The sequence below is a fragment of the Scheffersomyces spartinae genome (genome assembly GCF_019049425.1).
Source record: "Scheffersomyces spartinae strain ARV_011 chromosome Unknown scaffold_1, whole genome shotgun sequence".
Taxonomy (NCBI): domain Eukaryota; kingdom Fungi; phylum Ascomycota; class Pichiomycetes; order Serinales; family Debaryomycetaceae; genus Lizanozyma; species Lizanozyma spartinae.
In genome coordinates, this window is record NW_025065048.1 from 431,625 (window position 1) to 457,428 (window position 25,804).

A 25,804-nucleotide genomic window follows, 5' to 3' on the forward strand; every position below is an offset into this window, starting at 1 on the left:
GCCAGACTAGCTTACGCAATATTTGAGAAGGGAAATTTAGCAAGCACATTTTGTACTCTGTGCGTAATGTATCGAATTATTTTAGCTATGCAACAACGACGAAATTCTCAGAGAATTTCAATGGAATCTCAAGCTAATGATGAATGAGAAGGTACCAAAATTTGGTGCGAGCCTCTATTATCGAAATTATTGACCTGAGAACTAAAGGGATAAAGTAGTGTGTTCGCTACGTGCCTGGAGAAAAAATTTACCTGCTACCCGGAGTTAACATCCACTAACCTACAAATCTCGTATACCGGTTGAGATTATTGTCTAGACTGACTATACATTACCCAGAAGCGCCTTGAAAAAAAGCTGTTTCGGCACCATCCCGGTAATAATGATAAACTGGGGTATTGCATTCGTAATATTCCTACTGGCATATACCACATGGGCTTCTCCTGGAGATGATTTGGACGACTTTGTTGATTGCAGATATCAATGCGAACAATTGACATGTCTCAAGACCCCTTATCATGAGAATCAAGATAGAATTGAGGCTGCTGGGGGCTCTACACATGAGTTCAGGAGGTATAATCCGAATTGGAGTTTTGATGCGATGCCATTGTCATCACATTTGAAGGCCTTGAGATGGAATTGTGTCGACAATTGTGATTATCAATGCCAAAGAATTGTTACAAAGGAAAGGAAGGACCATAACGAAGAAGTTTTACAATTTCATGGCAAATGGCCATTTCTTCGTATTTATGGTATTCAAGAGTTAGCTTCCCTCATCTTTTCACTTGGAAACATGCTTATCCATTTTATTGGCTTCCTCAAAATAGTCAGAGTACTCTCAGACAAGGATGTGCCGTTTAGATTAAAATATCAATATACCAATATTCTCCTACTGTCTGTTGTTACTATTCTTGCATGGATGTTTTCAGCTATCTTCCATACTAGAGATTTTGAGTTAACTGAGAAACTAGACTACTACTTTGCTGCACTTACAGTATTTACGGGATTGCACATGTTTCTTGCGCGTTTGGCAAGACTTTACTTACCAAATAGAGTCATAGCAAGATGGTTGGTACTGCTAATTTGTATTACATGTTACGCGGCTCATATATACCGCATGGAAACGGATTGGCTGTATACTTATAATATGCAACTTAATGTTGGAGTTGCGATTCTTCAAAATATTTGTCTTTCATTAGCATGTTACAACTTATACTCTGATTACTATAATTCAGAGGTGGAGGAAAATGAAACCAATCTCAGCCATCTGAAATACATCTCTAAAATAATTTTGCCCAGTTTCTTCTCAACATCTGCCAAATTGTATTGTCTTTATCCAATGTTTCTTGCATTTGTGGTAATAGTTGGAATGTCCCTTGAAATATTTGACTTCCTGCCAATCATCTATGATTTGGTGGACGCTCACAGTCTTTGGCATCTTGTTACAATCATCCCAGTGTACTACGGATACTACGACTGGGTTCTATGGGATGTAAATGAGAACATTTGGAAGGATATAACCTCATTTATCTCTAAGAAGGAGGATTAGACTATTTGCATTAATTCCGTTGTAATTTATAATTCGTGATAATTTCTACTTTCTTTAATAAATATTATTTTTTTCTCAATATTATAAATCATCATCAGCATCATCTGGAGGTGGAACGTATGGTGGAGGCTTGAAGTATTCTTGATCCTCTTCAACAAACTTCTTGAAGGCAACTGGATCCTCACAGAATTGATACAAGAATTCTAATTCCAAATCATGTACCTGTCTACCTAACATAATTAATGAATGTAATGGTTCTCCAGAGTCATAGTTGACCAATTCCTCCAAAGTAGCAGCTTTGAAAGTTTGAGAAGGGGATCCCAATCTGGAAACTGCAATACATGGAGTGTTTGGGGTATAAGCTTTCTCACCTCTTATCTCTTCTATTTCCAACAATTGTTCAGCAGCAGTAGCAATATTCATGTATCTTGGGGGTTCATAAATTAATCTGCCTCTGGCCATGTTTTCTATACTCTGTTCTTTGACCTTGATGTCTAACAAAATCAAAGTGTGCAAGCCGATCTTTCTATTTTCCATAATTCTACTGTAGAATGAATCTGGCTTCCAGGAGTCAGTGAAAAATACCAAGGAGATCGTTTGTCCAAATTGATATAACTGAAGGCCTGACGCTCCTACAGCATTCATAACGGATGCATTATGAATGGCTTCATATTTTATACCCTTTTCCTTAGCACGCAAAACCAAATCAGTGTGAGTTGTAGCCCCGTAAACATCTCCGACAACCAAGAATGCAATATCATCAACTTCAGCACCTGCTAAAATTTCATCTGTTCCACCTTCAACCAATTCTCTATCAGCCAAAATGACTTCCTTACCGTAGAACTTTTCCAATGATTCTTTATCAGCTGCCATCAAAATCGAAGTATAAGCTTCTAAATACACCCTTTTACATTTTCTCACAGTTTCCAAACCACGAACAGTAATGTCTGTCTCATGGGATAAACCCAATCCAATCAAGTACAACATATTTAAAGCAACAGTGACGAAGAGTGACTCAACTTTGACATAGAGGCTGGAATTTTGTTGATGCTCATCTCTGGGGTGCGACTTACTTTACTCAATCCAGGCGCTATTGTGCAGACACCAATTTAAAAGTCCGATTTTTAATGCAAAACAACGTATATTAACATTACCTATAAATACCAATTACCAAACTATAAGATCACTTTCTTAAAAAAGAGATATCTATACAAAACAACAGTACAATCCACACGTAAAATTAGAGCCAAAAATAGCAAAACCTCCAATGAAAACCAAAAAAATAGTACGAAAATTAAACTGAACAAAGTTTACTTAACAATTGAGCCAAATTACTATCATTGTCATTGATTAACTTCTTTGTTCTGGCCTCAAGTGTCTTAAGCGTATCTAAGCAGTATTTTAACGAACCTGATTCATCTTTCATATATGCAATACATTCAGCAATACTCTCCTGGCTTCTATCACCATTTTCCATTAACAATTTGTGGACAGGAGAATTATTAGTATGTCGGAGGCAATGTAAAATCGGAAAAGAAAGCTTACCCTCAAGCAAATCTTCGCCTACTGTCCCCTTAGCATTAGCATATGCATCGCTCACAAGGTTCAAGTAATCATCTCTTATCTGATATATGATACCCATCAAATTAGCAATGGGGAGAAGTACATCAAGATCTTCATTAGGACACAGTATCAACTTCAATAATTTCACTGAAAGACGAAATAATCCACCCGTCTTCCCCAGGACCATCGACATATACCCACTTAAAGTTGGTAAATTCTCTTTAATTGCAGATAAATTATCTCTCCAATATATCTCCAAACCCTGTCCTCTATGTAATGACAACATTTCTTCAATCAAGATATTCAGTACCTCATACTTCAAATATAAGGGATCAATATTACCCCTGAACTGAATAGCGTCTCGACTTTCTAAAACCAAATCAATTAACTCTGTCTGTGCCTTTTTCAAAGCTACAAAGTACATGGTGTTACCACAGTTAATAGTCAAGGGAATACCATAGATTTTATGAGCAGCTAGCATCCCTCTACGATAATCAGAATTATCTTCAATATCATCTATAAGCAATGAGCTATTGTGGAAAATCAGAATCACTTCTCCTATCTTTTGAAGAAGTTTATCATTGGGCATGTGAAAGAAGAAATCATTAAAGGCTTGCAAAAACAGAGCCCTAACATTCTTATTAGAGCCAGGAATCAGCAGCAAGTAGTCATATGGTTCAAGCAACTCAACAGGGAGATTGCTGATGCCCTCAACACCGATGATATCATCTATTCGTAGTTCTTCCATTTTGGATTATAAAGCGTATAATTTGATCACCTTCTAGAATTTGCCTTCAAGAAAGAATTTACATCAAGTGTTTTTGATTTCGCAGACAAAGATCCTTTCGTGTTACAAACAAATTTCGAAAATTGGCACTCGAATAAAAGATACGTAATAGCAAAAGATACTTAATAAAATAGTTAACTTTTTACTTGCATACGTTAGAAGAGTAGACCATTATGGATCAATTGGATAGAAGGTCGTATCCTGTGACAATTGCATGGTTAGGAACATCCGTAATTGGTTCTTATCTAACAACATATAGACGCATTTCTTCAAGTAATATGTCCTTTGAACCATCGTTAATCCTTCAAGGAGAAGTTTGGAGACTTGTCACGCCATTTTTGGACTTTGAAGAGTTAGGTGTGGTTTCAGTTATAGGAATTTACGCTAAAGTGTTATCTCTAGGCTCATTTGAAGCTTCGTTTTATACTCAGAGGGATTGTTTCCCACCTCGCACAATCGACACTTTGACGGATGAGGAATCAGCTAAGATGGAAAAGGAACTCCACATGTACAAGACATTTGATTTTATTTACTATTTCCTAAGCTGTATAGTTGTTGTTTTAATGTCCTCGTTTACATTTTACTACTTCACAGGTCTATATCTCAAAAACTTATCTGATACTTTAGAAGACGTGATTCTTTACAGATTCTTTAAGACTGAACCTCAATTAGTCCAAAATTTCTTGATAGTGTTCAATATTAAAGCCCAGTACATTATTCTTGTACGAATTGTAACTAGCTGGATGAAAACTACTCAGTTCTATCTAATTATCAATTATATTCTTAAGGGTGAGTTCATAGTGAGTTGGAATCTATTTTGTCGTGACCCCATAATTGTTAGGGCAGTAACTTCAATACTTTTGGGTCACATGTTCTGGTTCTTATTGGACTACCATCGTATATTGCAAACAAAGCACGTTTTGGAACCGTTAAAGCGACATAAATTGCTTGGAAACTTTGGCATAAGAGAAAGCATGTGGACAAAAATGTCCAGGTATTGCGTCCTTGCTCCTTGGTATTGGAAATACTTGTAATGTGGGTAAATGATTTACTTGTTGGGAAATAAAGTTGATATATTTATGTTTAAGGAATGTATATTACTGGAGTAAAGATATTGTAATACTATGCACAAAAATCTATGTGGTAAAAAGAGATCAAAATATAGACAGAAAATGCTCAAGAGCCATTGATTTTAACATCTTTAACCTTCTTAATGGCCTCGTTCAAACCATCAGGTAAGTCAAATTGCTCAATTTCATGAACTGGAGTTGGGTAATCGATTTTTGTTCCTAATGATGAAGCACTGGCTTGAGCATTCTTAAGACCCAACGACATGCCACCAGCAGAAGAATCTGTTACAGAAGCTGGAGGAGGAGTACCAGCGGAAGGTGTCATTAAGAATTCTTCAAAGTTGATCTTGAACGCAGATGAAGAACGTGAAAGATTTGAAGCGTCAACGTCGTCTTCCGCAGTTTCATTCCACTCAGCCAACTCCATAGCATGCTCTCTTTCAATTGCATATTTGACAGCTTCTAAAACATTTTCACAAGTATGCTTAGGTGTATACTTTGGGACAGTACCATCTTGATATACCCCGGTTTTAACTAAAATGGAGTGCCAAGAGGCGTCGTGTGAGTTGGCAAATCTGATGTCGGATTCTGGGGTATCTCCAACAAAATACACGGTGGAACAAGGAGGTAATTCTAACTTAACCTTTTGATTTCTTCCAACAGTGAAAAGTTGTTCATCTTCATCACTAACTTCTTCAGAATCATGTGCTTCATACTTCTCTAACTTGCTTTGATTGACGACCTCATCACCATCTTCGTTAATCAAAATGTCAGCTTCTTCTAAGGCATTGGGTGCATCCACAGGCATTTTCTTCAAATGCTCATCCAATACACCTTTTCTCCATTTGCTAAGTACTTTATTGGCGAAAATAAAGGTACCCTTTTGTGGCTTACCAAATCTGTTCACCTTTAACTCCGTACCTGTGTGTTCTCTATACAAAGCAGCAATTGATACCTGCAATGCACCCATTCCATATCTACTCAACTTGTAATTGGTAGCCCAAATGAAATCCGAGTGTGCAAAATAAAGTTGGGGACCTTCATTATAAGTAGCACTAGATGTACCCATTACACCATTTTTGGAAAGTAATAATTCCAAGATGATTTGCTGATCTGCAGCCCAATTTCTTGAATCAGCAAACACTAAAATAGCATCAATAGCTACTTTAGAGAAATCAACATCCTTGGCACAAGCTAATTCTGCCTCGGTCATGTCATGGTAGGGAGTAACTGCTGGATTCCATTTTAAAATATCAAATGGGGTATACACATTCTTAAATCCGTAAGACTCAGCAACATTGCGGCAGACATTTCCAACACCACCAACAACAAGGACATTCTCATATATACCAACCAAGTCTTTCATAGGTGTATGACCTTGAATGATTTGGTCAGTAGTGATAGTTGTTTCCAAACGGGCAGACAAATCTGTAGCACGTGCCGATTCAGGTTTACCTCCTCCGTTGGTGACAAAAATAGAAGGCACTGTAATATTGTACTTATTGGCACCATTTAACAAACGAAGTGCTTCAACAGCTTCCGGAATGGTGTTTGGACCTCTTAAGATAACACCATCGATATCAAAGCAGAAGGCGTAGGAGGCAACACGGGGATGGTCTATCACTGTTTTCCTCTTTCTACGGATAATCAGTGAATTCCGAGATAATTTTGCTAAAGAATCCACTTTCTTCAAATTCGTTTGCGACGACTTATTCAAAGAAGTTGAAGAGCTTAATTTATTCAAGCTATTTTGCCATTGATTCAAGTCACTCAAGGAAAGTGAGGACACTCTGTGTTTCCTAGCAGCCGGAGTTAATTCGTCAATACCATCGTTGTTTAAGTAACTTTGGAATTGGGGAGACTTGGTGTCATCTATTGCCAGAGTATTAGTAGGACTTGATGTGGCCATAATGAATGCAATATTTAAACGTAAACTTTTTGGGGGGATAACTAAATTGTTTTAAAGGGTATAGTAAATACTTGGATCAAATATGCTAAGTATAACTTAATCTAAATTGTTATTAAATATGGTGCTGAGGTTAACGGTAGTGATCCAATTCAAAACACACTTAATTTTAGGTTTGTGGGGACGTTCAAATTTATATAGTTTTTCAAAAAGCAATATCCCCGAAATCACCGACCCCTTGAAGTGGTTAACTTTGGGACAGACGTTCGATTTCTTTAATTATCGTCTTTTGTAACATATTAGTCGAGGTAAATGGGCTTGATGCATTGTCTTCATGTTATTGTTACCTTACATGATGTCACTGTACAGGTAACTTGAAAATAAACCATGCCCCGTACACTCTTTGGTACACCATAGAAAATTACCATGGAACCTGGCAGAAAAAGTAGAGAGATAGTTTGAAAAAGTGTGGTTTAGTTGAGTCATCGCATGTGAAAAGCTGGAGCAAACTTTACATTCAATCTCCCTTCCTTGGAGTTGGGTGTCTAGATCTATAGCTACATAATATGAAAGTAAAGGCTCACCCATTGCGAGGTGGTTTCAGATTCGGATAGAATTTAATGCTATACAAGTATTTTAACCATAAGTGTTGCACTTACTTTGGTATGCGCACACACGCTACTTATCTCTTTAAATTTGTTACCCATTCCAGCACTACTTCCCAAGACGATTTTCCAAATGTCTGTGTCGGAATATGACATCACAATAGTCATAAGCATGACCCCACAAACCTTTTAATGTTTACACTACGGGAGCAAAGTTGGTCAGTAATGCGTCTTGCGTGTAGTCGTGTAGAAATTCAAGTCTTGTTCGACACTAGTGGGGTAGTTGCTACACGCAGACTTGCATATTGGACACAAAACTGCAACATTTTAGTACGATAAAATATCGATTACGTCTTGGTCAGCAACAATATGGAAATTAAAAGGACTCAAAGTAGTAAATAGCAGTTCCGTATTGCGTTCTAATAGAGACTGACATTCCAAAGCCTTCAAGTGAATAAACTATGATATCATCTGATTACTACTTCCTGTGAAGGTGGTCTCATTTACCAGAATTAAGTCTCTTCTGACTCAAACAATTGATTTTCATTCAAGTAACATTAGACAGCCAGACCATCGCCGTATTTACAAAGAAAACCGGAATGTTAAGTTCCATTTCCTATCTATTGTAAACAATAATTTTCTTATTTCTTGGATCATTGTTGATGAAGCTTTCAATTCCCTTCAGTAGCGCCTTGCTATTTCTTCAATTTCACAACGTGACACTCCAACATAAAGTAAATTCGAACCGCTAACTTTCAATATACAATTTCTCAGGTCTAGTTGCTTATGATGTTGGATCTCCTTTACCAGCACGTGTGACGAAAGATAGACTTTCCTAAATCTTCCACCTATGCAAAGGTTCAAAAAAATCGCCAGTTTTTCAACTTCGTTGCTCAAAATTAATTGCCCCAAAATAATGCAGCTTTCAAAATAAACAAAAATATAGTACACTCAAATTACATACATATAAAGATACAAAAAAATACCCCATCCAAATAGGCTTTGTAAAACCTGTGAAATCGTACAGGATGGGGAATAAGAATAAGAATAAAAAAATAAAGATTACGTGTGATCCAACAACGTAAACATAAAACGAGCGACAAGCAGAAGTATAACCTCACCTTATTAATTTGGTGAACTCAACTTCAAAATAGTTCTAATAATCTCATTCACCAGATTTGTATCCAATTCAATTAATCGTCATCTTGATCAATTTTCTTCATCCGTGCAATCCTAACCATTGGAGCTAATGAAGAAATATCATCGCTATCCACTATAAATTGATCAGCTAATAATTCTTCTGCAGTTGCTCTCTTATTAAAATCAACTTGCAAACACCAACTCAAGAAGTGGCGAATATCATAACTCAAAGCTTCGGGATTCTTCAATTTGGGGGTACCATTTGTAGCAATCAAATACAAGGCTCTCAATGGTGTCTCATTCAAATAGGGTGGTTCACCTTCAATCATTTCAATAATCATAATACCTAAAGACCAAATATCAACCTTAGGTCCATATTCTTTACGACTAACCACTTCAGGGGCCATCCAATATGGTGTACCAACCATAGTTGTCCTCTTCAAAATAATCTCGTTAATTTGAGCACAGAAACCAAAATCAGTCATTTTAATATTCCCTCCCATATCAAGTAAGATATTATCCGACTTGATATCACGATGGATAACCCCTTTCAGATGCAAAAATTGCAAGCCCTTTAATGTTTCCCGACAAACTGCACCAATTTGTCCTTCAGTCATAACAGAATGAGTAACAATCTCGGTTAAAGATCCACCTTCCATATATTCCATAATAACCCATAAATCCCCACCCATCAAGTAGGAATCTATGTAATTGACAATATTAGGATGTCTGCTACCTTTCATAACCAAAATTTCATTAATAATTAATTCCTTCTTTGGTTGCTGTTCTAAGTTCATTTGCTTAATCGCCACAGTGCTTGATTGATTATTGATATCATGCCCAATATAAACACCACCGGATGCACCTTGTCCAATTTTCGTTAAATTGGTATACATCTTTGTTGGATCCCCTTCGCTACATATGCTCTTCAACTTCGCAATAATTTGCTGGTTCTTCCTCTTCTTTTCTTCTCTTTTCTTGGCTTGCAAAATAGCAGCTTGTTTAGCATCTCTAACAGGCTGTTGTGTAGTAACCTTCTTTCTTTCACCATTTGGTTGTTGCTGTTGTTGAGATTGTGAAAGCGATTGCTCTTGCTTTTGCTGTTGAACTTGCTTACTTGGTAATGTTCTGTCAACTCTTGGAGGGATAGTCAAATCATCATCAGTTTGTTGGAAACTTTGAGGTGCCAGTTTCTTAGAGTTGTATGCAAGATTATCAAAGTCTGATCCATTCGACGGAGCCTTCGATACTGGTGGAGGTACTGGTGGCTGCTGCAATGGAGGTGGTGGTGGAGGTGGAGGTAGAGGAAACCTTTGTGAACTTGGTGGTGGGGGTGGAGGCCGATGGCTCTTGAAATCAAATTTATCGGATCGTTGCTTGGGATAAGTAAGATTAGAGTTACTTTGAGCCAGGCAAGGAGCAGAAGTAGAGTCATTGAACTTTGGAATCTGCTGCAAGGGAGCAGTAGTTGATCCCTTTTGTGGTGTAGGTGCAACTTGCTTATTTAAAGAATAACTGTGTGATTTAGACTTAGGAAGGCCCAGAGACGTACCTGACAATGATGCCGATTGGATTTCCCCATTAGGCTGAATAATTGGCAAAGGAGCAGAAGGAATTGGGATAGCAGCTTTAGCGTCGGAATACTTCCGGGAAGCTCTCAAGTTCTTGATGGACTTGGATGAAATAGATCTACCAAATGCATGAACCTTTGAGGGTGAGGTCAATGAATTTCTATTGGATACAGAGTCTGTAATTTGATCTGGATTCTGAGATGTGCCATGTAATGGCGTGGACGTTTGACTTGGAGGTTTAGGAGCTGGTCTACTAGGAATGAATAGGTTCTCATTTCCACTTCCTGTAAATGGTGATCTAGCCTGGGAGGGACTTGGAGATTGTGGTTTTCCTTGATAATGTTGAGTAGGTGTTTGCGTCCACGTACTATTTCCATTCTCTTCGTCAAATTGAAACGACTCAGTTTGAGGTGTAGTTGGCGTGTTAGGTGATGAGGATGTGGATTGGAAATCAGGCTGGTCGTAAGTGAACTTTCGCAAGGCTGCATCATCAGGATTTTCATTCGAATCCTGATAAAATGCGACAATATCCATTACTGCTTGAGGATGCTGTTGCTGCTCTGTTTTCGATATTCCGCTCGCAGAAAGTAATCTCTCCCACTCCATTGGCAACCCAGTGTATGAGCCATCATCATCGACACCAACATGTGCAACATGCTTCGCATTAAAGGGAGTACTAATTTTCATATTAATGGAAGAAACTTCGGATGTTGGTGTGGCAGAAAGTATTTTCGATTTACCAAACATTTGATTCAATACACCTCTGACTCTGTTACCACTCTTACGCTTCTTACCATTAATACTTGCATTAGATTGATTACCCTTGCTTGGGTTATGAACACCAATAAGGAAGTTTTCTCTAGTAGAAGCAGTTATAGGTGTAGTTGTGAATTTTTGGGATGAACTTAACGCAGGTGACACCTTTGCATTAGAGGCAAAAACAGGTGTACCCTTCAGACTTTGAGTCGTAACCGTCGACTTCCCTGGAGAAGAAGTTGGCACTAATTTAGGTGAATTTGCTGCTGTCGAAGACATACTGAAACCCAATGGAGGTCCCTTTTGTGCAATCGAGCTCGAATTAGCGGAACGGTCTTCCTTTGACTTTGGTTTAATGATTGCAGTGCTGTCAGAAGCTGTAGAAGTATCTGCATTATTATTTGTGTTGATATTGGACGAAGAGCTAATAACAGAAGCTTGCGAGAGATTAGGCAAGTCCAAATTCGATGAATCCAGCTGTATGTTTTTATTTTCAATTTCAGGCCCAACTACCTTAGTTGGTTGGCTTGATTCAGCGGTATTGTCAACGATTCGCTCTTCACCAGTTACCAGAACAAGGCTTGGAGAATCCAATTTAGTATTAATATCTGCTTTCACATTCTTATCGTCCACCCTCAGGGAAGCAGTACTTTTATTGCTTTTAGTCTCAAGAAGTGACACTACTGATCCTTTCTTGCTACCAGGGTCAAGTATGGACTTGAAATCTTGTTGTGCCATCGGTGGAGTAAATTTGGGACTTGATAACACGAGGGATTCCTGGGTTTCGTTCTTACTTAATGATTCTTTCAATTGTGCATATTCATTTGCATCTTCTTTCAAACCCTTAACATCAAAAGATCCTGGCATTCTTGGTAATGAGCCATCAGCATTATCTTCAACTGAGTCTTCACCCTTGACAGCACTTGCAAGGGGAGTCTCTTCACGATGTACACATTGGAGATCATGATCTGGCGTTTGCTCCGTAGTTTCCAAATCTGAAGCAGGAATAGGATCTTCTGTAAGCATATCAAGCGAAGTCATAGTATCCAGTCGTTCACCAGTTGTGTCCAAATTGACAGGCATTGGAGGAACCACTTTAAGAAACGAAGATGGCGAGGTAGGAGAATTACTAGTTTCTTCCGTAGTATTTGAAGTGGCTGGATTTGAAGGTGAAGTATCGGTTGATTGTGCTGACAGCAAGTGATTACGAGTGTGTAAATCACTATCAAATGTAGGGAGGACACCATTGTGAAGTTCTACTTCGTGAAGACTTTGAGCCAGGCTTTCTACTCTTGAAGAAGAGTGTCCTAAAGGGGATGCCAAACCAAGTTTTGGGGAGGACGAAAAAGCATGAACTGTTTCCTCTTCTAAATTATTTGGAACCAAAGAAGGTGAATTTTCTTGTGAATTCAAAGAATGAGACAGCTGATTAATACTCTTTGATACGGAGTTACTAACAGCAGTTAACATCCTAGCAAAGGAAGTACCAGGACTAGTCTCTGGTTCCAATTCAGCCATAGGATTTAAAACCAAGTCAGCTCCTTGGTTGACTGGTTTAAGTATTGGGGTTTCTTGCAATTTTTGGGACATGATAGTATAGGTGAGCAAGACCCCTTTTAAGGAATCTGAGGAATTGAACAAGAGCCTCTTGAATGGTTTATCTAAAGAATATTATAAGGTATAAACTCAACGCAGTTTAATTAGTGGAGTGAAGGTAAGTTTGAAAGCCAATAAGAAGCACAAGAGTTACAGCAATAGTATCTAGAATATGTTGTTTTTAGTACCTTGAACTATTGCAATGAAAGAAAAGGCCAAAAATGGGCAACAAAAAAATTCACAGAAAAAAAGGTGCACAAACGTGCAACATAATACAAAGTAAAACATAACAAAACCCCATACCCGTCAACAAGGGATGGTTAGATTTTTAAAAGCTAGATAGATAAATGATAAGTGATTGGTCAGTAGGCATTCGGCCATAATGGTTGCTGTTTGAATGTTTGTAATAACAACATACACGCAAGCCTACATTTGAATCTACTCATTGATACTAATGAATTATATAAAGTTGACAGAAGACGTTCTCATTCTACTAACCCGAAGCAAACTCAGATTCGTGATCCATAAATCGAGTATCGCCATAACTTACTATTCTGCTAATCTAATCTACAATTCTCAGATACCAAGAGTTAAATGTGGCATAATTTAGCCTATACTAACAATAGATGGTCTAAGCCAGGTAGTACGGAGTGGTTGTGGTAAAGACTAGTCTCGCTTCAATAATTCTGTTATGTTGTCCCTGCGTATACACTATATGAAGGTCCTGGTAAGGATAGCCTATTGCAGCCATGTCAGATGCGCGTCGAAAATGCGAAAACAGCAAAATTCTCAACGCGTAGGCTAGACGCAACAAAAATTATATGGTGGTTCCATATACTAATATCCTCGTTTCAAATGTTCTCGAAGCACCCTACAACGTCATGATAGGTAATCCGCGACACACCATATGTTTGAACAATAGAGGTGGCACAAACGCTGAAGACCTCCCTCAGTAAAGAGTTATGCGCCCATAGTACGCCTTAAACGGTGGTCGCACGCTTAGAGGTGGAGCCGCTGTACGGTTGCTCAGAAGTGCATGAAATAAAAAATACATTTGGTCTGCACTTAATGATTGAGAGATCGTTGGAGCGTAATTTATAATACAATCACCTCACTACCTATGTAAATAAACTACACTGCTTATATACAATAATCCAACCAAAACAATACAGAATACATATCCTTCATAGGTTTGACCAAAGGTATCTTGATAAGGTCAGTAAATATTAATTAAGAGTCTGTACAATTTGATGATACTCCTATTATCTGTAAAAATACCAATTACAGCAATTATCAGTAGTCTGCTAATACGCTAAGAATTGGATTTACTCGACATTAAATTAAATCACTAATCACCAATAGTCATTGATGAATCCAAAGTACAAACTCGAATTTGAGGTGACTGAGTTTCAACAGGAGCACATACTGCAAAAGCTTTAATAGTTGTGGCCAACTCAATTCTTTGCTCAAACACCGAAACCCCTAAATAAAGATAACCCGACAAAGAAAAAACCATACTGAATATGCACCACATTAATACTGGGTAGGTACTTTTTCAACTTTTACCAATTACTGAAAACAGCAGCAGGCCCTCTTGATACTGGTAACTGTTAGAGTCCAAAAATCTTTGAATGGCTCTTTTGAGAACCAGAACGCCTCCTTTCAGATGTAGCCCTCGACCTGTGATTACAATATACGGTTGCGCGTGTCTAGCCTTACCCTTCACGTGATGAATTCCCTTAAGATCTCTTGCTTCTAATTCTCCGTTCCACCATTCGCTTAATGCAGCTTGCGTTGTGTGAATGGCATGAGTAATATCCAATCCATGTAAATCAAGAGTGTTGGTATTCTGGGCCTTGTCCACTATTCTATTCACTTTCATATTTTGGTCCTCATTAATAGCCGCGCGTACTTGACTTTGTGCTTCAAGAACTCTTTCAGTATAATACCCAGTAACCCCAGATTTTCGAAGGTTGTTAGTGTTAACAGACTGGAGTTTTCTTCGCAATAAAAATGCTCTATCATTGGCTTCTGCAACACTAAGAGTATTATTGGTCGTTGACACTCTAGATGAATATGAATGCCATTCATTGCTAGATTCCAGCTTGGTTATATCTTGGCTTTCAGAACTAAAGGTGATCTCACCAAGTATTGGACTAAGTTTTGACTGTGTTGTTTCTTCAACATCAACAGTCGCCACCTCTAACATCATTTCCAAAACTTTATCCGTAGCACCTTCGCAAAATTCCAATGATCTTTTAACGAAGTTGTGACTGATTTTATTGCGAAACTGGGGTGTTCCTAGATATATCAAGTCAAGCTCTTGGGCTTCAGGTGATTCTTTATCATAAACATATTTCTGTATCGCTGTAGTACAATTCGAGTTCATAACTGCAGTGCTTGATTTCATTATAGTTCCTTGATTGCCTCTTTGTACACGCCCGCCGGAAGGTATCAGAGCGGGAATATCGATTGATACTGTTTGTTTAACATTCTCATGATTCAAAATAAAATCCACCAAAGCTCTCAGAAGACTATTATTATTTTTATGAAGATATGATTGGGCTTCGGCCTTACTCAGATTAGTGAAATAACAAAATCTCCCAATTTTTGGTGACTTCCAAGGGTTATTTGTATCTGCTGTGGGGGTTGCTTGTTCAGCTTCCTTTTGAACTTGTAGCCACTTATCCTCGTTGTTGGTTAAATCATCAACACAATCAATCAATATCCCATTATGTTGACACAATGCTAACTGTAAAATCCAAGGTTTGTACAGGGGAAACATTTCAACAAGTATTTGTTCATCGGGTGTTAGATTAGGAGACGTATTGATTTCCGTTGCTTTAAGCTCAGGTTCTGTTATACACTTACCACTCACAATCAAATCAATTAGTCGATCTATCGTGCCCTCAAGCTTATCTTCATTACCATCAACGGGGAAACTAGACACTCTGTGCTCGATTTGCTTACGGGTATATTGTGGGAAGATGTCTACTAATCTATCAACCACTTTTGTTCTCATGAGCTGCGTCATATCACAACTACCATTATGATTATTATTATTACTAGAATTATTAATGTTCTTCTTATTCTTCTTATTCTTTTTGCCCATTTTGCAAACTTCGCCCTGGTGGTACTACTTAAGTATACTTTGCATAATATCCTACTTATCTAATTTCGACGGGTTCAAATCTATTAAGGAGCTAGTCTGTTGTGATTTGTACTATTTTTCCAGCTCGCAAAGATAATTCGTGCTCATTACCCAATTCCAAATTCATCTGATAATCATTCTAATTGAACATATTGATCTGCTCATCAAGAAATTATCCAGTGCATTCTACTATCTGTTTATCGAATCCTGCTACGTTTAATCTGTCTTTTTGTTGCTCAATATGACAGCCTGAAGCGCAGCAAACCATTTTTCAACCTCCTCTTCAGAGGATGCACAGAATCGTATTCTTTTTGTGGGAGTGATAATAAGCAAACACCAAACTTTTGACCTAGATAATGGATCAACATCGATAACATCCACAATATGGTCACATGATATCGTTTTATAAGGTAATATATTCTTCAGAAGTGCACTTTGCTTCGAATTGTAGAAATAAAGTGTTTTATTAGTAAGTACTAAGTAGTACTTTTTCCATTGCATAAATCTCTTTTTTAACCTTAGTAAATAACCTTGCTCCACAATGTATTCATCATGTTCCGATAATCGTACTGATTCATTGGCTTCATTATCTTTTACTTCCAATTGACTTCGTTGAGAATCTAACTTCTCTTCTCTTTCTTCTTCCTCTTGTAATTCTTGGATCGTAGGAGGCGGTGGGATGTGCGTTATAGAAGTATTGGGAGCAAAGCCCGAATCACTGATTTCACTACTATAAAAGGATGACTCTTCGCCATCACTCTGATCTCCAGATAGCGGCGGCGGTACAATTTCAGGTAAATTTCCATTCGGTTGATTTTGTCGTGAGTGAGGTAATACTGTGGGGGAAATGGGTCCTTCTGATTCCATATGTAATCTTTCAACTTCTTTAATCATATGCTTGGTGTCATCATGCTCGTCAATTAACTCCCGTAAACATTCCATCCATTTACGTAGCTCTTTCTCGCTTTCGCATTTAAAATGTATCACCTTGTTATTGGTATATATTGCGAATCTGAATCTTTGACTGTCTTGAACTTCACTCGTTGAAAGCAAATTCTTAATGGGAATTACCTTCAATGGTTTATGTTCGCTTGAATCCTTATAGTAACTGAGCTGAAGTTGACGTAATACAACCCATCTGCTCTTCCATTGGTGAGTTTTCTTCGAGCGCTTGTACAAATATGATGCTATGACTACCTCATTAGATTCCATGTTTGCCTTGTTTCACCCACTTAGTTTGTGAAGTAATTTGGAATAAACTTGGCTCCTAGTCTATAAAATTATGTGAACCTGGAATGAATACCACGAGAAAAAAATATTGGATTTGTTTTGCAGTGAAAGGAAACAGTGTTCTAAATCAGTAAAATGATGATATGCTTAATTATCAGTGTATTGTCTACATAGTTTTGGAGATTTTGAGGCTTGAGAATACCAACAAAATTCGTTTTGTGATTGTATTCTGTGCAGTCGGGATTGCATTATGTTTCAAAGAGGTTCCTCTATGGGTTTATGAATTTCTGTTTGAAGTTCAATAGCTTGCCTGATAGTAGCTATTATTGCACTGGATTGAACTTTTGTATTCCCACCTTTGGAAATAGCATATTCAATTTCACTGAGGCCTTTCAATATGGCTATTTTGGTAGAAGGATTTAACTTGTAATTGTTTAGCAACTCAACAAAACCAGCTATAAGGTCAATTAATGCAAGACCTTTTGTATTTCTGAACTTTGAAATTGTCAAATATGCTGTAGTCCAATCATCTCGGAGAATTGAATGAAACACTGATTTGACATCTTTAGGGTGAGGAGCCCCTATGCATTCATATATCATATCCTCATCAATATCGTCCTGGGGATCAGAAAGTCCAGCTTTACATGCCTGTAATACGTTCAAAGCTCGTCTCATGTCACCCTTTGATAATTTTAATAATGCATCTTCAGCGGTTGAGCTTAAATGTAATTCTTCCTTAATAATCACATTCTTGATTCTTTCCTTAATAGCCCCTTCATTGATAGGTTGGAATCTAAATCTGGTGCATCTTGATAATAATGCTGGATTCAATTTATGAGCATAATTTGCAAGGATACAAAACCTAGTATTCTTTGTATATTTTTCTATGATCCGTCTTAATGAATTCTGAGCTGCACTGGTCATAGCATCGGCTTCGTCCAATATAATTAATTTAAATCCCTTACTAAAGATTTGCATGGTGCTTGCAAATTCTTTGATTTGATTTCTAACTACATCAATACCTCTATCATCAGAAGCATTCAATTCTAATACCATATTTTTGTAGTTAGGCCCATAAATCTCCTTGGCCAAAGCTATGATTGTAGACGTCTTCCCAGTACCAGGAGGGCCATAGAAGAGTAAATGAGGTAATCTACCTTCATGAGCAAACTTCCTTACGGTGGTGACAATCTCATCTTGTCCATACACCTCATTAAGAGAATCGGGACGATACTTTTCAATCCTATATTAAACGTTAGTACGTGGATCAATTTCATTATATATATATATGATTCAAAGAACATACCAAGGTAAACTCTTTTGTATGTCTGCTGTCATGTTTATGGTGGATCAGTTATGACCGTTGTAGGGATAAACCACCTTGGTAACTTTCAATTCTTTAACTATATTTTTCAAAGACGCGTGAGTTTAAAAATTCCATGCAGTGTATTACTTAAATCCATATACCTATATAACTATGTTTATAAAACTAAACCCAATACTGCAAACATCACTATCATTGATACCCAATTCACTGACATGTGCCCTTGTGCCATACTTGTAAGTTTTCCCACGCTGTTGCAAGTTGGATAATCATCGCTAGAATCCCAACCGTATGACAATGCAATTGTACTATTACCAGATGGACATCCGAACCCAAAGACAGCGGGACAATCACGAACCATACTATAACACATGGACAAACAAGGTAATATTTCATAGTAGTCCGTCTCGGGTACCACTGTATCCTTGATAAATGAATTTCTACCTGTGCCAGCTTCGCGGAGCATATATTCTGTATGATTCACTGTTGTACATCTCGGTATGGCTATGGAACAGAGCCAATTCTTATAACTTTCAGCACAGTCTTCGCATGTACGAACTGGAGAAAATACTGAAGTACTTGTTGTATTGCATGCCACCTGTTGAAGTGCTTTGGAAAAGTTAGTGTACAAATTTTGAGCATAAATATCATACAATTGCTTAGTTCCAGTAGCATTGAGAGTGGAATTTGAAGCAACACTGTATGCTACTTGCAGACAAAAATCTAAATCGTAGATTAACTCACAAGAGCCTTGAGACATGGTTTCAAATGCAAATGGCTTATATAAGGCGCCTCCGGTACTGTTTGTTGCGAAATTCGAAATCACATAGGCAACATATGTTGTAGAGTCGTTAAGACCATCCACAAAAAACTGCTCTTGAAGCATTCCAGTTCTATTGGTATAACTAGAAGTAAAAGCATTGGGGATCTGTAAAGCGTCGCTCGATAACACGGCACATCTACTTCGATTAAGCAATCTGAGCTCCTCCTGAATACTTTCAGGAAATAAATAAACAGAGAAAAGGGACTCGTCCGGTTTGTTTGAATCCACAATCCCTGTCAAGTTCCCAGTAACTATCAACGCTGATTTATCGTCTGCATCAACTAAACAGCTCCAATCTCGTTCATCCCATTGGAATACAAGACCATTTTGTGAAGCACCCAATTCATATTTCCACGTTGCAGATGAGTTGGTATTTTCTGGGGCTTGGACTGCCAAATAAAGTGTCAGGGTATTTTGCGCAGATGTGTAGGGAAGATCTGCCAACATCTCAACATATCCATAATTAAATTCTGATCTCTTTGCTACGGATAGATCATTTATCATAGAATAATTGAAAGAATAATATACCAGTAATGAAGGATCATCTTCGGTTAAACCTGGTGGTTGCCGGCAAATATTTCCAGTGACGAAGACTAAAAGTTCATAGAATTCACCCACACCAGTAGTCAAATTGACATCAAACAGGAAAAACTCTATACTACCTTGTTTAATAGTAGAATTAATTGGAATGAAGTCTCCCAACCCTTGTGCATTGTTAATGAGGTTATCTCCTAGATTAGTTACTCTGTGATCAATGCTTCCAAGAATATCATACAGTTGTACCATATCGTACTTTTGAAAGCATGCAACTACTGCAATTTGCAATAGTATACCCCATAGTAGATTTTTATAGCCCATTGTAGGTGGCAATTAGTGGATGGAAACGTTTGCTTATGAAGAATTTGATATCTCCAATTATATATGTTCTTGAAAACTTCCAACGAGGATAATTTTCGGTCTCAAAACTTGGATCAGTTACATGAGAATGTTGAAAACTGAATATATAGCTGTCTAAGTTAAGTGATTTTCTACATAATGTTCTATTTCCAAAACTTCAACAATCTCTTCTTCTTTTTCTTCTCCTTATCTGGGGATACACTTTGATTGTGTACAACTGTCAAATCAGGATGCGACTTTGAGGGTTCAAGTGTAAACCTGTTGTCTGTGTCAATTTCATGCGATAATGCCTTTGTTAATTTCGATGTTGTAGAATAGATAGACTTTCTGGGTCTAGTTGATGAAACCGAATCGGCAAATTTCAAAGAACCTGCCTTAGGTGCAGCTGTTTTTGGTGATGGTGATCTAACGGGCGATACCTCCGAAATGGTGATTTGTGGTGGGGACATCTTCTTTGTTAAAGAAGTGCTTGGTTCTGGTGGAGGAGACACTTGCAGTTGATCAAATTGCTGCTGTTGTTTCATTTTCCTCTGTAATTCTTTGAATGAGTAAGCTGGTGTAGTGGTACTGTTTACCAATTTTGGTTTGGGTTGAACAGGTTCAAGTAAAGACTTTGTCTTAAATGGAACTTCACCAAACTTATTTGAACCTGTTATTTCTCTTGCTAATTTAGAACCTTTACCGGAAAATGAAGGGTTTACTTCTTTGAATTCTCGACAAAGCTGTGCTGACATATCTGATATGGCTTTTATTTGTGTGATGAGTGTGTCTGCGGTTAAAGGTTTTTGCTCAGTTTTATGAAGGACCTCGTTGATGTCATCCTTATAATCAAGATAAAGATCTGAAATTACTTTGAAAGAATCATAACTGCCACTTGATGCTATCGAACTACGATCAGAATATCCGGAATCGTCCGATTCTGGCTCTGATTCTGATTCTGATTCTGACTGAGAAAACGCACTGGAATTTTCTCCTTTCCTTGATCTTGATGACATGCTGCTTCTCTTGGATCTTGATGAAAAACTACTTCTCTTGGATCTTGAAGTAATACTTTTCCCACTCCTTGAATCGTCGCCGTTTATAGAATGTGCGCATTGGCTAACTTTGGCTTGTAAATGTTTTGATAATGCATCCTCATCCAGCCTAGGCAATAATCTACCATCATAAAGGCTACTGTTATCGTCAATGCTCCCATTTGCCTCTTCGTCGTCACTTGAGGATGAACTACTGTATGAATTCTGGTCATTATCATCTTTCTCATTACAATCGTTGACTGACGAAGACTCGGGCCTTATGCAAGGTAATAGGTTTCCTTGACTGTCAGTTATCAGTTTCTTGACAGACTTTTTCCTAGGTATTTGAGCCTTTTCTTCATCTTGTTCATTAAAGTCTCTAGACTCCAACTCTTTCTTTAAATTCTCTTCAAAATATCCCATTGTCAAAGCAGGGACCACAATGACGGGAAGTGGGAAATTCTTAACCAAACGATCGGTTAATTTTGATGATGTCCATGATCTCAAAGGAGCTCCCACGGTAGTCGATATCTTACCTCCAGTCACAACAATATTAGGAGTATATAACAGATACATTGCCTTCAAAACTTCTTTCGTCTTACCGGCAGTCATGTCCGCCATAACACGAACAATTGCGTGAGGATTAAGAATTTGAAAGGCATAATTTAAAATGTTTCTGGTTATAATTTTGGTATATTGTGGATGGCTTCTGAGTTTATACCTCATTTTTGGGGTTTGGGCAATAATTTTCCCTGGTAATAATCCTCTGTTTCTAATCAGATTTTGCAATACCGAACCTAGAACACCAACAATCACCACAGTATCACCATTTTCAACGAAGTTTCGTAGAACCCAATCAAGAGCTACCCATGTATGCTTTCTTCCACTAATGTATACCATGATCACTCTACCCGGCAATGCTGGTTTCATACCTGGAAGTTTCCCCTTATACAAAGCATCAAAATCCTTATGAGTCTTGGTAAGAATACAACTTGGTTGTGTTATAATAGGTGTAGTGGGATACAAGCTATTTCTTCCAAATACACTACCACGAGGAGACCTCACCACCATACCTCTAGTAGGCGACAATGTAGGAGATAGCAATCGCAGGGGAGAAGTTGCATTTGGAGAATTACCGTAAGAGCTCGCAGCTCTATTGGGAGAAAGAGACCTGTCTCTTCCTCTTTCTAATTCAAACATGTAGCCATTCAAATTATCAAATCGAGATCTTCTTTTGGCCTCCTCTTGGGCAAGTTCTTCAAGTAATCTGCTTTCAGTTGGATTTTCGAGATCCGCATCATTATCATATTCCAAGTTTACTGTATCAAAGGATACTCTCTTGCGGTAATTCTTACGCACGGGATTGAAACGAGCCGGAATCTGTAAAACTAAATCTCTATAGGAATCTGACTGCCTTTTTCTAAGCATATCTAAGACGTCAATATCCTCATGATCATGTTGGTGTTTCTCCAAGTAGCCATTCTCATCCGCAATAGCGTTGTCTCCAGCTGCATCCTTAACCTCACGGGCTGAGTCATTGTCTATTGCAATGGTCGGTGCAATTCCAGATGGGGCTGCATTGGATACTGAACTAATAGACATAGTTTAAATGTATCTAATTTAATAGGAGTGTGCTGGTAAGTTTCTTAGCTACTGATCAGAGCGAATAGCATTCAAAGGGAAAAGAAGGATCGATAAGATACTGTGCGATTCCACTATGAAAGTCACCTTCTGGTTTAATAGTATGAGAGGAAACTTGATTTGAAATTATACGGTACCAATCCAGAGGATCACCTAACTGATTGCACCAATAAATGATATCAATATGGTGAAGAAAAAAGATAATATCGAAATAGAATATAGTACGAGGGAATTAACTTGACTACAAAATGAAACTTGTGTGCGATGTCTTAAAACAGCAACCACAGAAATCAATCGGCAAACTTGACTCAAACAGCGAGAAAAGCCCATGTGGCTTGAGATCCTCACTTAGACCAGAATGCGCTACAGACGCATAGGTTTTAATAGAGAGTAGAATAAATGATTAATTCAATTTCTTCTATTGTTTGAATGAGTTAGTTGGGGCTCATTCACAATTGGCTACAAATCATTGGTGAGTATGAGTTTGGTATGGAAAAATATAATTTCAAATGATAATGGGGGAAAGTAAAATATAGGGGGTCGTTGATAGCCGTATGCTCACCAATTCTTAAGACCATGCCTTTAGCAATTTTACTATCTATTTCATAGAGAGGAAAATATGTGAAGAATGGGTCTATTCTTAAGTTGTAGTATTATGTCTAAAGTAGTTGGTGACCTGATCTGGACATTAGGTGCTATTAAATAGTGAAACAAAATTGTTTTGATTTGTGAGGCTTCGGCTGAGAAATATAACAATGTCGGCAGGTGGAATGTTTGTGCATCTCTATTACAACAGGATTTAATTTGCCGACCGCCCAATCCCCGGGTTTCAACCCAACATCTTTGCCCGATATCTTGGTACCAAAACTACATCAAATACAAGGATTCAGCAACGGATAATCGGCTATTTATAGTTGACATGGTATCCTGGGGTCTACACCAGCCCCATTTTCCATATTTTTACAATCTGCTTAGAATCGCTTTGCTTTTTACAGCCGTACGTTTAAACATGGCCAAAAATTTTGGCGTCGGTTTTTTTTAATCGGAGTGCCGCCGTGCTCAAGAAGTTCAAACTTATATTTGACTGGGTTCCTTCTTACGGTAAAAATTGATTACGCTGGCCACCTAACCTAAATGCTTTTTCGACTCTAATGAGCGTAAGGAAGGTAGGTTTTTCCGGTTGACAAGAAGTGAAAAGCTGCAGTTACCTATTATCTTCTTTGGATATTACATATTCGTACACACCAGTATTGAAATTTTCTCGCCTTCTTCTAACACCTTTCTTGGCATAAAAAGTGATTTGTGTTTGGGTGCGGGTAACCCATCTTGATTGAGAACTCACACGCAAATTAAACCAAAAGCTGCCAAGTGAGAATCCTACAAAAAAAAGCCAAACGAACGGGTCAATGAATCTTAAATAAAGTAACTCTTTTCACTATTTAAAAATGTGTCATCTAAGAATATAATTATGTATCTAAATATCACGGATGAGAACGTTGTATTGTTCCTAAATATGATTACGCAGCTAGTATTCTTGCATATCAATTGTGGAGGCTTCAGCTTCCTATAATTCGTGGTGATGGTGGTGATGACCATCTTTAACCACATCTTGTCTCTTCTTTATCTGTGTTACAACAAATGCCAACAACGACCCACCGAAAACAACTGTTGCCAACGTTAAAACCAAGTTAATTGGAATTGGATTCATTTGAAAAGTTGTGTGAGTCAACTTATCCAAGTATGATTGGTAGTAGTTGAAGACACCAGAAGTAGTCATCATTAAACCATAAACAGTTCCAAAGGTTTCGAACCCAAACACCTTAGCGCAGAAATCAGAAACGACTGTGTAGAACAATGGTCTGAAGACAACAAATAAACTGACGTTAATATACCCGATAACGCATTGTCTTAACAATCCACAAACACCAAGGAAGACGGACGATCCCATCAAAGTAAAAAGAACAAACTCAGTGCTAAAATTATCCAACAACATTCCAACAAATGGAACGGATATAACACCACCTAATGGCAACATAATATCAAAGTACTTGTTAATTTTATCTGCCTTCTTGATGGAGTTGAATAAATAAACATATTGAGAGTGGATAGTGGCAACAAAATAATTCAATCTTAACATTTGCAAGATAACATAGAAGGCCATAAGAGCAAACCAAGGAGTCTTGATTTGATAAGAGGCAGAATATCCATGTAATACACCAAAGATACCACCGGTTTGTTTAATCAATTGAGCTTCGCCTTCACTGGCATAATGAGTTAAAATAGCATCACCCATGGAATCTCTTCTGCCCTTATGGGAAGTTGAAGGAACTAAATGGGTATTTTCGTCAAGAACTTCGGCAATAGTATTGGGAGTGCTAACAATAGCATTATCGGTGTCTTCGCCCGCATCATCACATAATGAGCCTTCGGCCTTATACGAATCACCGTACATGATAAAAAATTGGCAAAGGGTAATAAACGTGGGAACAAATAAATAAGCCTTAAAAAACTTATCTAATGTAAACCATGTTTGCAGTTTGACGTAAATGAGTTTATAAATCAAGAAAACTGCTGAAGACGCATCAAAGGCACCAGTGATTAAAGCTAAAATGGAACCAGAATATTGAGGAAATGCATTTGACAAATTAAAAGAAGACATGTAACAGAAGGGACCGCCCAAAGCCATAGCACCATAACCTACTAAGTAAGGGTCAAAGTATGGAGATAATTGCTTTGCAAAGATGAAAACAGCACATGCAATATACAAAAAAAACGACCCAATGAGACAACAAACTCTTGGACCCTTCACATCCAAAATTCTACCGATGACTAAAGCTGAAATATTAGTAGTAACAGCACCCACAGTGAACATCATATTTAATTTCAAATCTTGAGCAGTACATGCGGCAGTGGAAGCTCCTTCAACGCCAATTACTGACCCGGCAACCTTCAGTGTCAAGGTAGTAAGGTAGTCAATAGAGCCAAATGATGAAATTGAGTTATCGGTCATTGTTGAGTTTGCTGCGTAGCATATGTCTTCGTAAATACCTTCATTGATTAAGACCGGCTTCAAAGCAGCAAATCCAAAAATAGGACCACCTGAGAGTAAACACCAGAAGATGGCAGCACCAACCTGTACCAACCTACGGGCCAAAGGCACTTCGTTATGCAACATTCTTTATGTA

The 25,804-nt window shown here is 37.9% G+C and overlaps 10 protein-coding genes across 10 annotated transcripts; all 10 read right to left on the reverse strand.

Moving 5' to 3' along the window:
- Positions 1 to 1,627: 1,627 nt before the first annotated feature.
- Positions 1,628 to 2,533, reverse strand: DPH5 (diphthine methyl ester synthase; the record flags this gene model as incomplete). The annotated part of the gene is made up of 1 exon (XM_043191030.1): positions 1,628 to 2,533. One exon carries the CDS (start codon positions 2,531 to 2,533, stop codon positions 1,628 to 1,630), a length of 906 nt encoding a protein of 301 aa, XP_043051707.1.
- A 307-nt stretch (positions 2,534 to 2,840) lies between these two features.
- BTS1 (farnesyltranstransferase) lies at positions 2,841 to 3,857 on the reverse strand (the record flags this gene model as incomplete). Its single annotated transcript, XM_043191031.1, has 1 exon — positions 2,841 to 3,857. One exon carries the CDS (start codon positions 3,855 to 3,857, stop codon positions 2,841 to 2,843), a length of 1,017 nt encoding a protein of 338 aa, XP_043051708.1.
- A 1,215-nt stretch (positions 3,858 to 5,072) lies between these two features.
- Positions 5,073 to 6,875, reverse strand: KQ657_000176 (uncharacterized protein; the record flags this gene model as incomplete). Its single annotated transcript, XM_043191032.1, has 1 exon — positions 5,073 to 6,875. The coding sequence occupies one exon, from the start codon at positions 6,873 to 6,875 to the stop codon at positions 5,073 to 5,075; it is 1,803 nt and encodes a 600-aa protein (XP_043051709.1).
- Positions 6,876 to 8,670: 1,795 nt separating this feature from the next.
- On the reverse strand, positions 8,671 to 12,986 carry CST20 (mitogen-activated protein kinase kinase kinase kinase; the record flags this gene model as incomplete). Its single annotated transcript, XM_043191033.1, is given in 3 exon segments — positions 8,671 to 12,591; positions 12,959 to 12,966; positions 12,983 to 12,986. 3 exon segments carry the CDS (start codon positions 12,984 to 12,986, stop codon positions 8,671 to 8,673), a joined length of 3,933 nt encoding a protein of 1,310 aa, XP_043051710.1.
- Positions 12,987 to 14,095: 1,109 nt separating this feature from the next.
- KQ657_000178 (uncharacterized protein) lies at positions 14,096 to 15,697 on the reverse strand (the record flags this gene model as incomplete). Its single annotated transcript, XM_043191034.1, has 2 exons — positions 14,096 to 15,660; positions 15,691 to 15,697. 2 exons carry the CDS (start codon positions 15,695 to 15,697, stop codon positions 14,096 to 14,098), a joined length of 1,572 nt encoding a protein of 523 aa, XP_043051711.1.
- Positions 15,698 to 15,907: 210 nt separating this feature from the next.
- On the reverse strand, positions 15,908 to 16,903 carry KQ657_000179 (uncharacterized protein; the record flags this gene model as incomplete). Its single annotated transcript, XM_043191035.1, has 1 exon — positions 15,908 to 16,903. One exon carries the CDS (start codon positions 16,901 to 16,903, stop codon positions 15,908 to 15,910), a length of 996 nt encoding a protein of 331 aa, XP_043051712.1.
- Positions 16,904 to 17,176: 273 nt separating this feature from the next.
- RFC3 (replication factor C subunit 3) lies at positions 17,177 to 18,259 on the reverse strand (the record flags this gene model as incomplete). The annotated part of the gene is made up of 2 exons (XM_043191036.1): positions 17,177 to 18,164; positions 18,228 to 18,259. 2 exons carry the CDS (start codon positions 18,257 to 18,259, stop codon positions 17,177 to 17,179), a joined length of 1,020 nt encoding a protein of 339 aa, XP_043051713.1.
- A 143-nt stretch (positions 18,260 to 18,402) lies between these two features.
- MID1 (Mid1p) lies at positions 18,403 to 19,906 on the reverse strand (the record flags this gene model as incomplete). Its single annotated transcript, XM_043191037.1, has 2 exons — positions 18,403 to 19,813; positions 19,902 to 19,906. The coding sequence occupies 2 exons, from the start codon at positions 19,904 to 19,906 to the stop codon at positions 18,403 to 18,405; spliced, it is 1,416 nt and encodes a 471-aa protein (XP_043051714.1).
- A 202-nt stretch (positions 19,907 to 20,108) lies between these two features.
- KQ657_000182 (uncharacterized protein) lies at positions 20,109 to 22,580 on the reverse strand (the record flags this gene model as incomplete). The annotated part of the gene is made up of 1 exon (XM_043191038.1): positions 20,109 to 22,580. One exon carries the CDS (start codon positions 22,578 to 22,580, stop codon positions 20,109 to 20,111), a length of 2,472 nt encoding a protein of 823 aa, XP_043051715.1.
- A 1,603-nt stretch (positions 22,581 to 24,183) lies between these two features.
- Positions 24,184 to 25,794, reverse strand: KQ657_000183 (uncharacterized protein; the record flags this gene model as incomplete). Its single annotated transcript, XM_043191039.1, has 1 exon — positions 24,184 to 25,794. One exon carries the CDS (start codon positions 25,792 to 25,794, stop codon positions 24,184 to 24,186), a length of 1,611 nt encoding a protein of 536 aa, XP_043051716.1.
- Between the last annotated feature and the right edge of the window lie 10 nt (positions 25,795 to 25,804).